This window comes from Muntiacus reevesi, chromosome 6 (genome assembly GCF_963930625.1).
Source record: "Muntiacus reevesi chromosome 6, mMunRee1.1, whole genome shotgun sequence".
Lineage (NCBI taxonomy): Eukaryota > Metazoa > Chordata > Mammalia > Artiodactyla > Cervidae > Muntiacus > Muntiacus reevesi.
In genome coordinates this window covers 53,503,668-53,517,923 of record NC_089254.1, presented here as the reverse complement: position 1 = coordinate 53,517,923, position 14,256 = coordinate 53,503,668, and the positions used below count along the sequence as shown (strand labels likewise).

The window sequence follows — 14,256 nt, the reverse complement described above, 5'->3', positions numbered from 1 at the left end:
GCTCTAAGATGCTCTGATCCACACAGGATCACAATAAACTGTGTGGATCACAATAAACTATGGAAAATTCTGAAAGAGATGGGAATACCAGGCCACCTGACCTGCCTCTTGAGAAACCTGTATGCAGGTCAGGAAGCAACAGTTAGAACTGGATATGGAACAACAGACTGGTTCCAAATAGGAAAAGGAGTACGTCAAGGCTATATATTGTCACCCTGCTTATTTAACTTATATGCAGAGTACATCATGAGAAACACTGGGCTGGAAGAAACACAAGCTGGAATCAAGATTGCCAGGGGAAATATCAATAACTTCAAATATGCAGATGATACCACCCTTATGGCAGAAAGTGAAGAACTAAAGAGCCTCTTGATGAAAGTGAAAGAGGAGAGTGAAAAAGTTGGCTTAAAGCTCAACATTCAGAAAACTAAGATCATGGCATCCGGTCCCATCACTTCATGGCAAATATATGGGGAAACAGTGGAAACAGTGGCTGACTTTAATTTGGGGGGCTCCAAAATCACTACAGATGGTGACTGCAGCCATGAAATTAAAAGACGCTTACTCCTTGGAAGGAAAGTTATGACCAACCTAGACAGCATGTTAAAAAGCAGAGACATTACTTTGTCAGCAAAGGTCCATCTAGTCAAGGCTCTGGTTTTTCCAGTGGTCATGTATGGATGTGAGAGTTGGACTATAAAGAAAGCTGAGCACCGAAAAATTGATGCTTTTGAACTGTGGTGCTGGAGAAGACTCTTGAGAGTCCCTTGGACTGCAAGGAGATTCAAGCCGGCCCTCCTAAAGGAGATCAGTCCTAGATGTTCATTGGAAGGACTGATGTTGAAGCTGAAACTCCAATACTTTGGCTACCTGATGCGAAGAGCTGACTCATTTGAAAAGACCCTGATGCTGGGAAAGATTGAAGGCGGGAGGAGAAGGGGATGACAGAGGATGAGATGGCTGGATGGCATCACCGACTCAATGGACATGAGTTTGGGTAAACTCTGGGAGTTGGTGATGGACAGGGAGGCCTGGCGTGCTGCAGTTCATGGGGTCACAAAGAGTCAAACATGACTGAGCAACTGAACTGAACAGAAGATGCTCTGAAGGTCCAAACAGTGAATGGGGATTTGGGGAGAGAGGGAGGCCATGACCTTATAGGATACCAAGGGACCAGTTACCTTCCTTATGCTTGAGCCCACATAAGCCTAACATCATAGTCAAAGTTGGCTTATTCTAATTTCTCACCCGTATATTAACATTCATATTTAGCACAACATCAGCTTTGATCACTGCTTTAAGTGACTAGATTTACTATTTAAAGTACTTGGCTATTATTTTAGATTAGTCAGTTGTATCTTATTTAAGAGCAAATCTTGGTCAAGATCAGCTTTTTAGCAAGTTTTCCCGGGCAGCTCCTCAAAAGACACTAACATATATGCACAGGTAGAATCAGGGCAATGAGGAAAGCCACCCTTCAGCCTTTCCCAACCACCACCCAGGATCCCTGTCCCTAAGACTTTTAACAGAAGCCACCTCCCTCCGCATAACATCAACAATCTATGACCACAACAGAAAAAAGGAATGTATTTAGAAAGAAATACACATGTCAAACCCAAAGCCTTTTTGAAATAAGATGTACTCTCAGTGTGGAGAAGGAAATAGCAATCCACTCCAGTATTCTTGCCTGGACAAGTCCATGGACAGGAAAGCCTGGTGGGTTTCAGTCTATGGAGCTGCAAAGAGTCGGACGCAACTGAGCACACATTAGTAGTAGTACTCTCAGTGGGAGTCATATCTGATTGACCCCAGTGGACATTTTGCATTTCGTGAGCACGTGCACACTGTCAGACCACACAGGGCAGTAGAGAACTGACAACGTCCTGGGACCCTCACCAGCCCTAGAAGATGCCGTTCTCAGCTCCATCAGTGACAGTCTGCACCAAGCCCCCCAAAGGAGGAAACTGGAAAGTTTTCCAGAGATACGAGCACACGGCGGCTCACACCGCTGTTGCAGCCACACCCTCGTGTGCACCCACCAGAGCTCGTCCCCAGGGTGGCAGGTACTCACTCGTTGCCCCAGTCCAGGCGGGCGGTGATGTGGCGCTTCACGTCCTTCATCCGGTCATGGGTGAGGTGCCCCACCAACACCTGCCGCCGCAGATCCAGGATTTCATTCATGATATGCCACAGTCGGTGGAAGAGATCACCTTCATTTCTCTAGGAAACACGCAAATGCGGAGATTCAGTGGTCAGACTCTGAGACATGGGGTAACCACAGAGGAGCAGAGGGCGAGTCCCGTTTACCCTCTATGTGCCGGGCACTCTGAAGACAGACTTTCCATTAACAAACTCTCTCCTCTGGTCCTGAAACGCACTCACTTCTCTAGATCCTTTCATCCTGTTTCACGATGCTGCTCTCCTGCCCAAGAATCCAAATCCAACTGCACTTATCAGGCTCCCCAAAACACACATCATGTTACAGGATCCTGATGACGTCTCTACACTTGAGTTTGGCCCGATCTCTGACTTTACATTCTCTGCTTCCCTTTCCACCTCAAATCCTCTCTTTCTTTAGCTCCATCCAATTCTACTGTCCTTCAAGGCTACAACTGATTTCCACCTGCGTCAGGAAATCCTCACTGACAGCTCTTGCTCACATGCTTTTCTCCCTTCTCTGAAGTATGGCAGCATGCAATGAAAGCCAGTTCAAAGGAAAATCTTATTTTTCAATTACTTCTTGTGTGTTGGTCTTAATGCTTTACTGTTTCCCATCAGAAGTTGAGTACATAGAGGACTCTACCGCTCGCTTATTGATAAATTTTCATTGCTTAGCATCTGGCCAGTATTTAGATTTTTAAAAAATATTTTCTTTCTTACTTATTAAATTTTCTTGTAAATTCAAGCTAATCTCTTATGAAATTCATCAAGTGAGGAGGCTTAGTTGGAAAGAAGATTGGTCAAACTCCTGGCTTCAAATCTTGGTTTTGCCACTTAACTAGTTTTATAGGCTTTGAGTATGGCTTTTGTCATCTGTGAGACATGCACATGGAAGGTTATTAGAGATAACATTTGTGAAGAGAGCCTGATAAGACAGTGATTAAGAGCACAGACTTGAAAGACAAAGTATCTCACTCTGCATTCTAATTTTGCTCTTCACTGGCTAAAAAACCTGTGGCAATGTATCAACCTCAAGGTGCTTGTTTTCCTATCTGCAGAGTGGCTATCATAGTACCTATTTCATAGGCTTGTTATGAAGATTGATTAAATGAAGATTAAAACTCTGAGAACGATGTTTGACCCACAATAAACACCATGTAAGTATCAGGTGTTGCTAGTGCTGTTATCATTACAGTTTTGATCCAGAGTAAACCCTCTAATAAATACTGCATCTTTATCAAAATCTAAGTGTATGTCTCTTACCCACAGATATTTAGGGTAAGCCTTTGGTAAGTATTTCACCTTTCATTAACTCTTCATCTTTCTTAAGCAGAAGCTACGCTTTCCTGTTCTATGAAAATTGTTAATAAGCTATATGAATAATGGTATGAAAGTATTGAGATTATCATTTACCAGAAGTTCTCTACAGAGATAAGCTGCCAAAAATATCAAATTCTGTGTGATGGATAAAGATAGTCATAAAATTCTTTAGAAAAAAAATGGTAGAGGTGGATCTTCTGCTTCATTGATGCTTGGTGACTGGGAGTGTTTTTTTTACTGAGCAGGTTAGACAATGTGCCAGTTGAGTAAGAAACGTTCTCCATGACACCATCCCTGATACTCTGAGATAGAAGTAATCTTGCTCTCAACTCCTATAGCACTCTCTTGAGCCTGTTCTACGATCTCTCACTCTTTCCTCACGTTATACACTCCCTGCAGTGCAATACTACTGTAAATCACTGGTCAATGCCTGTGTTCTTCATCTGATGAGAGCGCCAACCACAGTGGCTGAAACTCCCAGTAGCTGGAGAATGAAGGAAGAAACACCTTGACTTAAAGGAGCTTTAGGGAATCTTAAGAGGTGGGTTCTAGTTAGATCATATAAGAGAATAAGCAGCGAAGATCAAGAAAAATTCGAGGAGAACGGACCTAGGGATTATCATACTAAGGGAAGGAAGCCAGAGGAAGACAAATATCATATGATACCAATCATACTTTGAATATAAAAAAAATGATACAAATGAACTTATTTATAAAACAGAAAGACACAGACACAGAAAACAAACACTGTTATCAAAGGGGTAAACGGGGGGTGTAAATTAGGAATTTGGGACTAGCAGACACATACTACTAAATATAAAACAGATAAACAACAAGGGAACTGTATAGCATAGGGAACTATAGCTGTATAGTGCACAAACTATATTTAGTATCTTGTAATAATCTATAATGGAACATAATCTGAAAAATAACACACACACACACACACACACACACACACACGAACTTCCCTGGTGGGGGGGCTCAAACAGTAAAGAATCTGCCTGCCATGCCGGGAGACCTGGGTTCCTTTACTGGGTCAGGAAGATCCCCTGGGGAAGGGGATGGCAAGCCATTCCAGTATTCTCGCCTGGAGAATTCCATGGACAGAGGAGCTTGGTGGGCTATAGTCCAAGGGGTCACAAAGAGTTGGACATGACTGAGCGACTGACAGTTTCACTTTCATATATACACATACATACACACAGACACAGACAAATACATATACATATATATATAACTGAATCTCTCTGTTCTTCATCTAAAACTAACACATTGTAAATCAACTAAACTTCAATTAAAAATTAATTAAAAAATTAAAACTCAAAAAACTTGAGGAACTCCACGGGCAGAAGGAAAAGTCCACTCAAGTAGTCAAAGAAATTGCTTACCTAAGGAAGATATAACACAAGCCAAATCTCATGTGGCAGGGAGACAGCCAACTCCTGCTTAACATGACCACCACCATGTGAAGGGCACCTGTCTTGCTTTCGGGAAAGGTGTCCTGGTGTTGTCCAGAGGGATGGGCTTGATTTCCTAATAATGTCACCTCTAGCACTTAAGTTCAAGAGCACACTGAGCTGAGAAGAGGTTGGATTTACAAAAAGAAAAACCGGTCGGTCTGTTCTCCCTTTCAGAAAGGGGTGGCCAGAACAGTGACATACTGCAACACCCTCCCCACTAATGCACAAAAACATTACATAACTGTTTTGATAGCTAGTCAGAAAATGATACCTCTTTAAAAACTAGATTAAAAAAAAAAAAAGGATAGTTAAGAAGACTCTTCAGGAAACATGAAAAATGCTTTTAATTTAATGTTCAATGAAAGAGGCAGGGTAAATAAACACTTAAAATAGAAAAATACATAAACATTTTTACAACATATCAGAAAACTTCTGCAACATTTATCTGCTAAAAATGAACTGTAAGTATTTTAGCATTGTAGAGAATGAGCAAGTTTTGATTTACCTTAAGATGGAAATAATATAAATTTGGGAGCAGCAGACAATTTACAGCCAGGTTTTCCTACTTAGCATGTGACCCTAGATAGATGATCTATGATAAGATTTGAAAATAAAAACTACCTGGTAAAGTCGCAAGGAAGAGAGCTGTGCAATACCCAGCCGAAGGCCTGCACAAAGGTACTTGGTAGAAGATGATCTGTATTTCACCTAATGTTTTTGTTGTTACTGCTATTTTATTAAGTGATACTTTAAAGGACATTATTTAGACCATGACCAATGTACTGAAGAAAGCAAATAGCACTTCTTGAGCATCTACCATGTGAGTTTTTTTTTTTTTAATGCTAAATGTTCTACGTTATATTAAGATAAAGTATATCTCATATACTGGTTACCATTGACAACATATGAGTAGCTCATCAAATGCCTTCCAGCGGAGAAGCTAGGTGCCTTAAAGCTGTTAGGAAAGACCATAAGTACCCTGATACACTTATGCATGATGAACTTGAACAAAAACATTTAAATTAGGAAAAGAGAAATCAAAAGGTCCAACATATCCAAGTCAGCCAAATTCTCAGGGTTAAAAATCTAGTATCTCCAGGTTAAATTTTATATTTGTTCCTAAGAGAACTATTATTCCAGTATTCAAGAAAACTTTGAAATAATCATTTATCTCCATCACTCAGGATGGTAGGAGGTAAGGGAGTTACTCTTAGAGTTTACAACACGTAGATTTTCAAGCCAATCAAGTAGTCCCCAAAATAGATGCTCACAGCCTCAAAAGCAGGTAAAAATAGCTAGATGAGGCAGAATCAAGAGGAATTCAACTTTGATCCTCACTAGAAGCTACATAAAAGGGAAAGTGCTCATCACTTAGCTCAATTAATGGTTCACACTTACACTGTCATTATTTTTATGGTGGGTATTTAAGATGCAGCGATTTGCACATTTCACATAGTTTTAATTTTCATCTTAATGTCGTGCAATATTAAGTGAAATAATACTTGGGTTTTATTCTTTCCAAGACAAATTTTGAAAATCTAAAAAGGAGATCTGCATTTCCTTTGTACTCTCCCAGCCCAGAGCCTGAGTTCAGTTATCCTGACAGAGCATTTACTGCACCCCAGCAAAGCCTAGATGCTGTGTTTCATCTAAGATCATCTTGTGGATTTTAGTAGCGAGCCCTAAAGCCACCAGCTCCAAGAGGGCATGGTCAGAGAAATCCAACATCAAATGGGTTTTTATTAGTGACTTTTAAAGATTTTCTTGCCTCAGTGAAATATCCTATTGCATTTTCTATGGAGCAGAGAATAAAAATGGTCATTCTTTGTCCATGTCCCTCACTAATTTGGATTCTTCTCTTTGACAGGCTATTTCAAATCGTGTTGTCAGGATAAGTACACCTTTGTATTTTGAGCACATCCCTTCAAATGACTAAGCTGTTCACTAAATTCCTTTGAAAATCAAAGAAGAAATAAACTCATCTTTCCCAAAACATCACCCCCAACTCCCCACAGACAGTGCTTCAGTGAGGATGCTAGACTTACATGTGAATCCCAGCTTAGTCATGGTCATTTTTTAACTGCTTGGCCTCCAGTAAGTACTTCACTCCCAATTTTATTCATTTGTAAGCTAGGGATGATCAGAGTCTTTATTTCCTTGAGTGGCTGTAAGGCTTACATGAGATACTACATCTAGAGTAGTTCTTACAGGGTTTGCAACATAGAAGGTTCTCAGTAAGTATAATATGTAATTAGGTACGTGTTTCTGTGCATGCTTGAGTTGTGCTCCACTGTTTGTGACCCTGTGAACTGCAGCCTGCCAGGCTCCTCTGTCCACGGCATTCTTTAAGCAAGAATACTGGAGTGGACTGCCCCTTCCTCCAGGGGATCTTTCTGACACAGGGATCGAACCTGCAACTTTTATGTCTCCTGCACTGGCAAGCAGGTTCTTTACCACTAGCATCACCTGGAAAGCCATATATACGTATATACCCAAAACTCTGGCTCCTTTTTTTCCCAAGAAGCACCCCTTTCTCTTGTAGTTCTAGAATCTTCTCATTGATTCTAAATAGACTATCATTTTTAGTATACTTGAGCAATGTACAGAGAATTAGAATATAATTGAATGTCATCATTATGAAAATTATATTGAAAAATAAGCTTATTTCTCTGTGACAATTAAAATTATTCAGAAAGCCTAAACCTAGGTTCCATGTACATCATCCTATTTGATTAGATGCCAGGAAAGTAATTTTTTACCTTTGTGCAGCTTGAAAAAGACCTTACAAAATCCATGCTGGATGGACATAGGGATAAAAATCAGACTATTTTGTATTAAGCTCTCCATCCCCAATTCCCAGAGGAGTAGTAGCGACTTACAGCAGGTGCTCAAATACTAGACACTGACCCCTGTTCAGATATTTTTTGAAACAATTCTCTACTGAAAAAACGATGCCATTAAAAAGTTACATACCACATAGAGTTGTTTCCACATAGTTCCCCAGTCTCTTAATGTTGATGTCATTTCTGTGATCACAGAGTCTTCAGTGGGAATAACCATTTCAAATTGTCTGTGAAATTGAACAACAAGTATATATGCAAATGACATAGACAATAATCTTCTTTTAAATATTCTAAAAGACCAACTAGGAAAGGAAGCTGCCTAGTTATTTTTGGTTCTGCAAACAGAAATCAGGATCTGAATACGAATTTGTGTGAGGAATGTGATGTGGGTTATGGCAGTACAACAGCAGAATGACCAGCCGCTTCATCTAGATCAGTGTTTAAGCAGTGTGGTGAAGCAACAGTATCAGCGAGGTTGTGCGCCAGGCACAGTTTGACCTCTAAACAGCAACTCACTTAAATTCTCCAAGTCCAAAAATCCTTGTATGTAACATGAGGTTACCAGGCTATCTAGACTGTGAGATGGCTCTTGCCTTCCAAGCGCTATGACCATTGGGCTCAAAGAGAGTGAAAGCCTCATTCAATGATCAGGATATGATGGCTGCAAACATCCAAACTAACTCAGTATTATAAACAACTAGACACTGAGGTACTGACTGAACACTCACTTGATCTCATTAACACCTCATTTTTATTTCTTGCAAACAGGACCATGAAAAATGATTACTACTATCAATAATGTTGTCATGCATCACAGAACTTATAAAGGGTTTAAGACATCACAGGTATTTGAATATCCATTGCAGAATGCTCCTCTCCATGATTAGGGTAATATATTCCTTCTATTTCTTTCCTATGTGTCAGAAACTATACTTGGAAAATATTCATACCAATATTAGCAGAGTATCTATGGTGGTCCTGATGTTAAGCATGTATAAAGGAGATGGAGAGAAAAAAATCAGATTGAATTTGACTTCTGCATCCTATCTTTGACATACAATAACCTTTATTTTTTTCATCTCTCATTTCTTTTTTAAAATTCTTCATTTTTGTGCAGGTTAAAATGGGTAAGTGCCTTTAATACTACTTCCCAAAAGTACGCTAATTGACCATACTGAGGGGGATTATCTTCTTCATTTGAGCATCTTTTTCTAAGGACAATATTCAGTGTTCAGTGGACACTGAACCAGGTTATGTAGATGATCAAGGGAAATTTTTATTTCTTATCATGAGGCTATTAACTGTTCTGTGTTCCTTCTTGATGTTAAGTCCAAAGTGTACATAACTGTCTTTTGTAAAGTTTTCTTGGCACGTATGGGAATTAAAATCTTGCCTTGATTTCTTCACCAACAGAGCCTCATTTCATACTGCTGCTAAAATATCCTGAGAATATTTTACTTCTTTCTAGAGCTTAAACATAGCTGAAGATGTAAAACCAGAAATAAAAGTAAACAGTAATATATGAACTGTGACATATACAGAACCTTTTATCAAGGCTACATAATTGACATTTTCAAATGGTAGTGCATTTATTTTGCTTTTCAAGCAGCTGTTGCAATTTAAATGACTAGTATTTGGAGACAGGCATTATAAAATGATAGATGCAAAGTCTGGGCAGGAACAATGAATTCCAAAGAAAACTTAACAACCTACTTAGCATTTAAAAACTGACATGACCACAGCAAGAATTAAATAACAAAGAAGTGACCTCACCATTCACAACTATAATTTAAGGACCCCCACCCCCATCAGTCTTGCATTGCTCCGAGACCCAGGAAAGAATTTAAAGGCAATTTAGTCTGTGGGAAGTTGGTCTGGGGTTTGCTCAACCAAAATGTACATTTTTAAGAAGCACAAAATTGCCATTTTAGGTGAGGCAGCTGTTTCCTCTTAATTATACCAAAATCAACATTCAAGCAGTCTGGCATAAGTAACTGCCCTTGAAATTATATTCTGTTGAGTTATTCTGAGATGTACATTGCAGTTATTTCATCCTGGTGGGCCATCAGCCTGCTAATCCCCTTAAAATAAGACAGGCAACATCAAAAGCCTAAAGAGACTGCTCTCTGGGAAAGCAATCATCTGGCAATACGTGTTCTGGAATGTTTTCAGGTTAAAGTTTTTCTTCCAGTTAATGGTTCTAGAACCTAAAGTCTCCATCAATTCTAACTTTTTTTTTTTAAGAAAATAAACTTTGGTTCCACCCTGAAGTTCTCTTGCTGTATAATGCTCATCATGCCCTGTGTCCGGTGTCGAACCCACACCAAGTCTTAAACTAACAGGACCAAATTTTGAGACAATTTTATCTATTGTTAAACTTCCTCAGACTCAAGGGAGTCAGATATTCACCAGTTACTGGCTAGGACAAACAAACAAGGTACTTGTTTCAATTAAAACTATGTCCCACCACAATGCATTTTCAGAGAGAGGACTTAAAGTACACAGAACGATGCTTGACATCATCTTTGCTAGCATGCTGTCTATTTTCTCTTCCTCGGTCTGCATGCAAGATGGGGGCAGGGTGGCTCTCTACTCTGGAGGGTTTTTAGGATCAGGGTTGGGTTTGGGGCAAAGGCAGCAAAGAGACTGGCTACAGGGGTTGGCCCAGGTGGATCCTTTAAGGGACAGGGTAGAAAGATCCAGATCACTAGGCCAGAAAGGTCAGAACAAAGAGTAAGCGTGTGTTTTCTGGACAGTCCCTTGGTTTACTTGAGGAGGGTTGGATAGACTCTGGTTGGAGAATTCCAAAAGGACTGGTAACTCTGCTTGACTCATTTCTGGTGGGTTATAGCTGCACAACATTTCTGAAGAACAAACATTCATTAAAAGAGTAATAGTAGAGGCAATTATTAGTATTAGAAATATGTTTTCAATCTAATGTTTTAAGTACTTACTATTGTTACTATCAAAAAAGTTCTTAATGACTGGGATAACCATGATGGTATGGTCACTCACCTAAAGCCAGACATCCTGGAATGTGAGGTCAAGTGGGCCTTAGGAAGTATTACTACAAGCAAAGCTAGTAGAAATGACAGAATTCCAGTTAAACTATTTCAAATCCTAAAAGATGATGCTGTTAGAGTGCTGTACTTAATATGTTAGCAAATTTGGAAAACTCAGCAGTGGCCACAGGACTGGAAACGGTCAGTTTTCATTCGAAACCCAAAGAAGGGCAGTGACAAAGAATGTTCAAACTACCAGATAATTGCGCTTATTTTATATGCTAGCAAGATTATACTCAAAATCTTTCAAGTTAGGCTTCAGTAGTATGTGCACTGAGAACTTCCAGATGTATAAGATGGGTTTAGAAAAGGCAGAGGAACCAAAGATCAAATTGTTAACATTCACTGGATCACAGAGAAAGCAAGGGAATTCCAGAAAAACATCTTCTGCCTCACTAACTACACTAAAGCCTTTGACTGTGTAGATCACAGCAAACTGTGGAAAATTCTTCAAGAGATGGGAATACCAGACCACCTTACCTGTCTCCTGAGAAACCTATATGCAGGTCAAGAAGCAACAGTTGAAACCCAACATAGAATAATGGACTGCTTCAAAATTGGGAAAAGAGTATGTCAAGGATGTACATTGTCACCCTGCTTGTTTAACTTATAGGCAAAGTACATCAAACGAAATGCCAGGCTGGATGAGTCACAAGCTGGAATCCAGCCTGCCAGGAGAAATATCAACAACCTCAGATATGTAGATGATACCATTCTAATGGCAGAAAGTGAAGAGGAACTAAAGAGTTTCTTGATAAGAGTGAAAGAGGAGAGTGAAAACGCTGGCCTAAAACTCAACATTAAAAAAACTAAGATCATGACATCTGGTCCCATCCCTTCTTGGCAAACAGATGGGGGAAAACTGGAAATAGGGACAGATTATGTTTTGGGGGGCTCCAAAATCATTGCAGACAGTGACTGCACCCATTAAAAGATGCTTGATCCTTGGAAGGAAAGTTGTGACAAACTTAGACAGTATATTAAAAAGCAGAGACATCACCTTGCCAACAGAAGTCAAAGCTGTGGTTTTTCCAGTAGTGATGTATGGTTGTAAGAGTTGGACCATAAAGAAGACTGAGCACTGAAGAACTGATGCTTTGGAACTGTGGTGCTGGAGAAGGCTCTTGAGAGTCCCTTGGACTACAAGGAGTTCAGGCCAGTCAATCTTAAGGGAAATCAACCCTGAATATTCATTGGAAGGATTGATGCTAAAGCTCAGTATCAGCTGGAGCTCCAATACTTTGGCTACCTGATACCAAGAGATGACTCATAGGAAAAGACCCTAATTCTGGGAAAGATTGAAGACAAAAGGAGAAGGGGTTGGCAGAGGATGAGATGGTTGGATAGCATCACCCACTCAATGGACATGAATTTGAGCAAACTCTGGGAGATTGCGGGAGGCAGAGGAGCCTGGTGTGATGCAGTTCACGGGGTTGCAAAGAGTTGAACAGGACTTAGCGACTGAACAATAACAATAACACACAAGGATTTGTTTTTAAGCCCAATTAGGAAAATAATGACAGACTCAGCTACTAATGATCAGCAGTGAATCTAGGAAATTCCTGGGTTGAGATATGACTCAGCATTTGATGGCTATGATTGCTTGCTTTCCTACACAACAGAAAACCAAGAAGAACCAACTCCTTTTGCTTGAGATTAGGTAGATTCCATGATTTCCAATGAGAGACCTCCAGTGCCCTAGATTGTACTGCTGTGCAACATATAGATGTGGTTCTTTCATTTTCTCCACGAACTGCCTTAATGTCATCTGTCTTTTATCTAACAACACAAACAATGGCAAGAATCGGTTCATTTTTTCAAGACAATAAGTCTTTCAAATTCCAAACTAAGCAATGATTGTGTGAAAACTCTCCATCAATAAAATTTATTTCTTACCCTTTGTTCTTTACACAGGCATTTTTCAAGTGAACATAGCTGGAAGGAAATATACCCTGGAAGAGAAAACATGAAGGTTATGGTGCTAGCTGTCTATTACGGCAGAGTAAATTTCATAAGTCATATATATAAAATATCACCACACAACCATAACAATAGCAGGAAGATGGAATCTCTAACACATTATCTAGGTGAAATCTAATGTAGCTTAGAACCAGTCATTTTATTTCTACTATTTATCAGTTTACAAATTTAGAGATACTTTAAAATAAATATAACCAAAACATTAAATCCCACTCAAAAATATATTCTACATATGACAGATTTTTTTTTGTATTTTCAAGAAAATTCTATATAGAAAGCATGCTAAATATTATTTTTTAATATTGCAGTTTTGAAAAGGGGGTTTTAGTTTGCTTCTCTTGGTTGAAGTTCTTTTTCTTCTCTTCAAACTACTCATGTGTCTATTTGAAAATATATACTAAAAAACAGCACTACTAAGAATTTAGAAACAGTATGTATATTACATATATGTTTAGGAACGATCCTTAATGAAAACATAGCAGCAAATCATCACCAGGCTGCCATTCTGATGGAACAAAAATTAAACAAAAGAAGACACACCAGCTTAAAGCTCTTTATTGTAGGGAAAGGCTAGGGCAAGGAAATTGTTCCTTTGTTCTAAATGAGAAATTGAAAAAAAAAATTAAAAAAGAGAGCAATTTTATTATCCATTAAATGACAATATTCTCTGAATGATTTTTTATGTACAATTAAATGGAAAATTCAATTAAATATTTAGGAAAAACAAATGTCATTTGAATACATTATCACCATTGTGGGTCCAAGGATAACATAAAATTTAACTAGCAAGCTCTGTATATACAACAGTAGTAAATAGGCATAGGTTTAAAAAAAAAAAAAAAAACACCTTTTCCTTTGGAATTTAAATTTACCTCAATATAGTAGGAATATCAAATAAGAGTAATTATTGGAATTAACAAGAAGTCAGAAATTGAGGTTCTTTAGAAGAGAAATAGAAGCAACAAATCTTAACACTTTTTAAAGCATGTTCTAAATGAAAAATATTGAAGTTACATATGCATGTGCCTGCAGATGACCAAAAATAACTTTATATGAGAGCTAAAGTATAGGTTCTCCTTTAGAACAACTAAAATAATTGAAATACAGCAATTAACACAGCTGGATGATCCAGGAAAAAAGGTATACTTAAACAGAAATGTAGGCAAAATAGATTAGACTACTTATATTTTGGAAATGAGAAATGATACTTTCTTATCTACAATCCTAAGAAAACCAGGATTAAACCAAAAATGAACATGACATGTAAGAAAATATTAGTGAATGTGGGTAGCATGGGTAAAGATGGGAAGATAGGAACAAAGTAGAAAAATACAGAAGTAAGGATTAGTGTTAACATCATAAACTACACAAAGGAAAGGTAAAAGAAAAATCATATTGCTTCCTACTATAATTCCTTATGATTTATAT

At 38.7% G+C, this 14,256-nt stretch overlaps 1 protein-coding gene across 2 annotated transcripts in view; it reads right to left on the bottom strand.

The window, feature by feature from the left end:
* Positions 1 to 14,256, bottom strand: part of DOCK4 (dedicator of cytokinesis 4) — a 468,861-nt gene that overhangs the window by 249,113 nt on the left and 205,492 nt on the right. For both annotated transcript variants that reach the window (XM_065939085.1, XM_065939086.1), the window contains exons 4-6: positions 12,745 to 12,800; positions 7,917 to 8,013; positions 2,072 to 2,220 (exon numbers count right to left, since the gene is read on the bottom strand). In XM_065939085.1, coding sequence (XP_065795157.1) covers positions 2,072 to 2,220; positions 7,917 to 8,013; positions 12,745 to 12,800 — 302 coding nt within the window. The remainder of the gene's footprint in view (positions 1 to 2,071; positions 2,221 to 7,916; positions 8,014 to 12,744; positions 12,801 to 14,256) is intronic.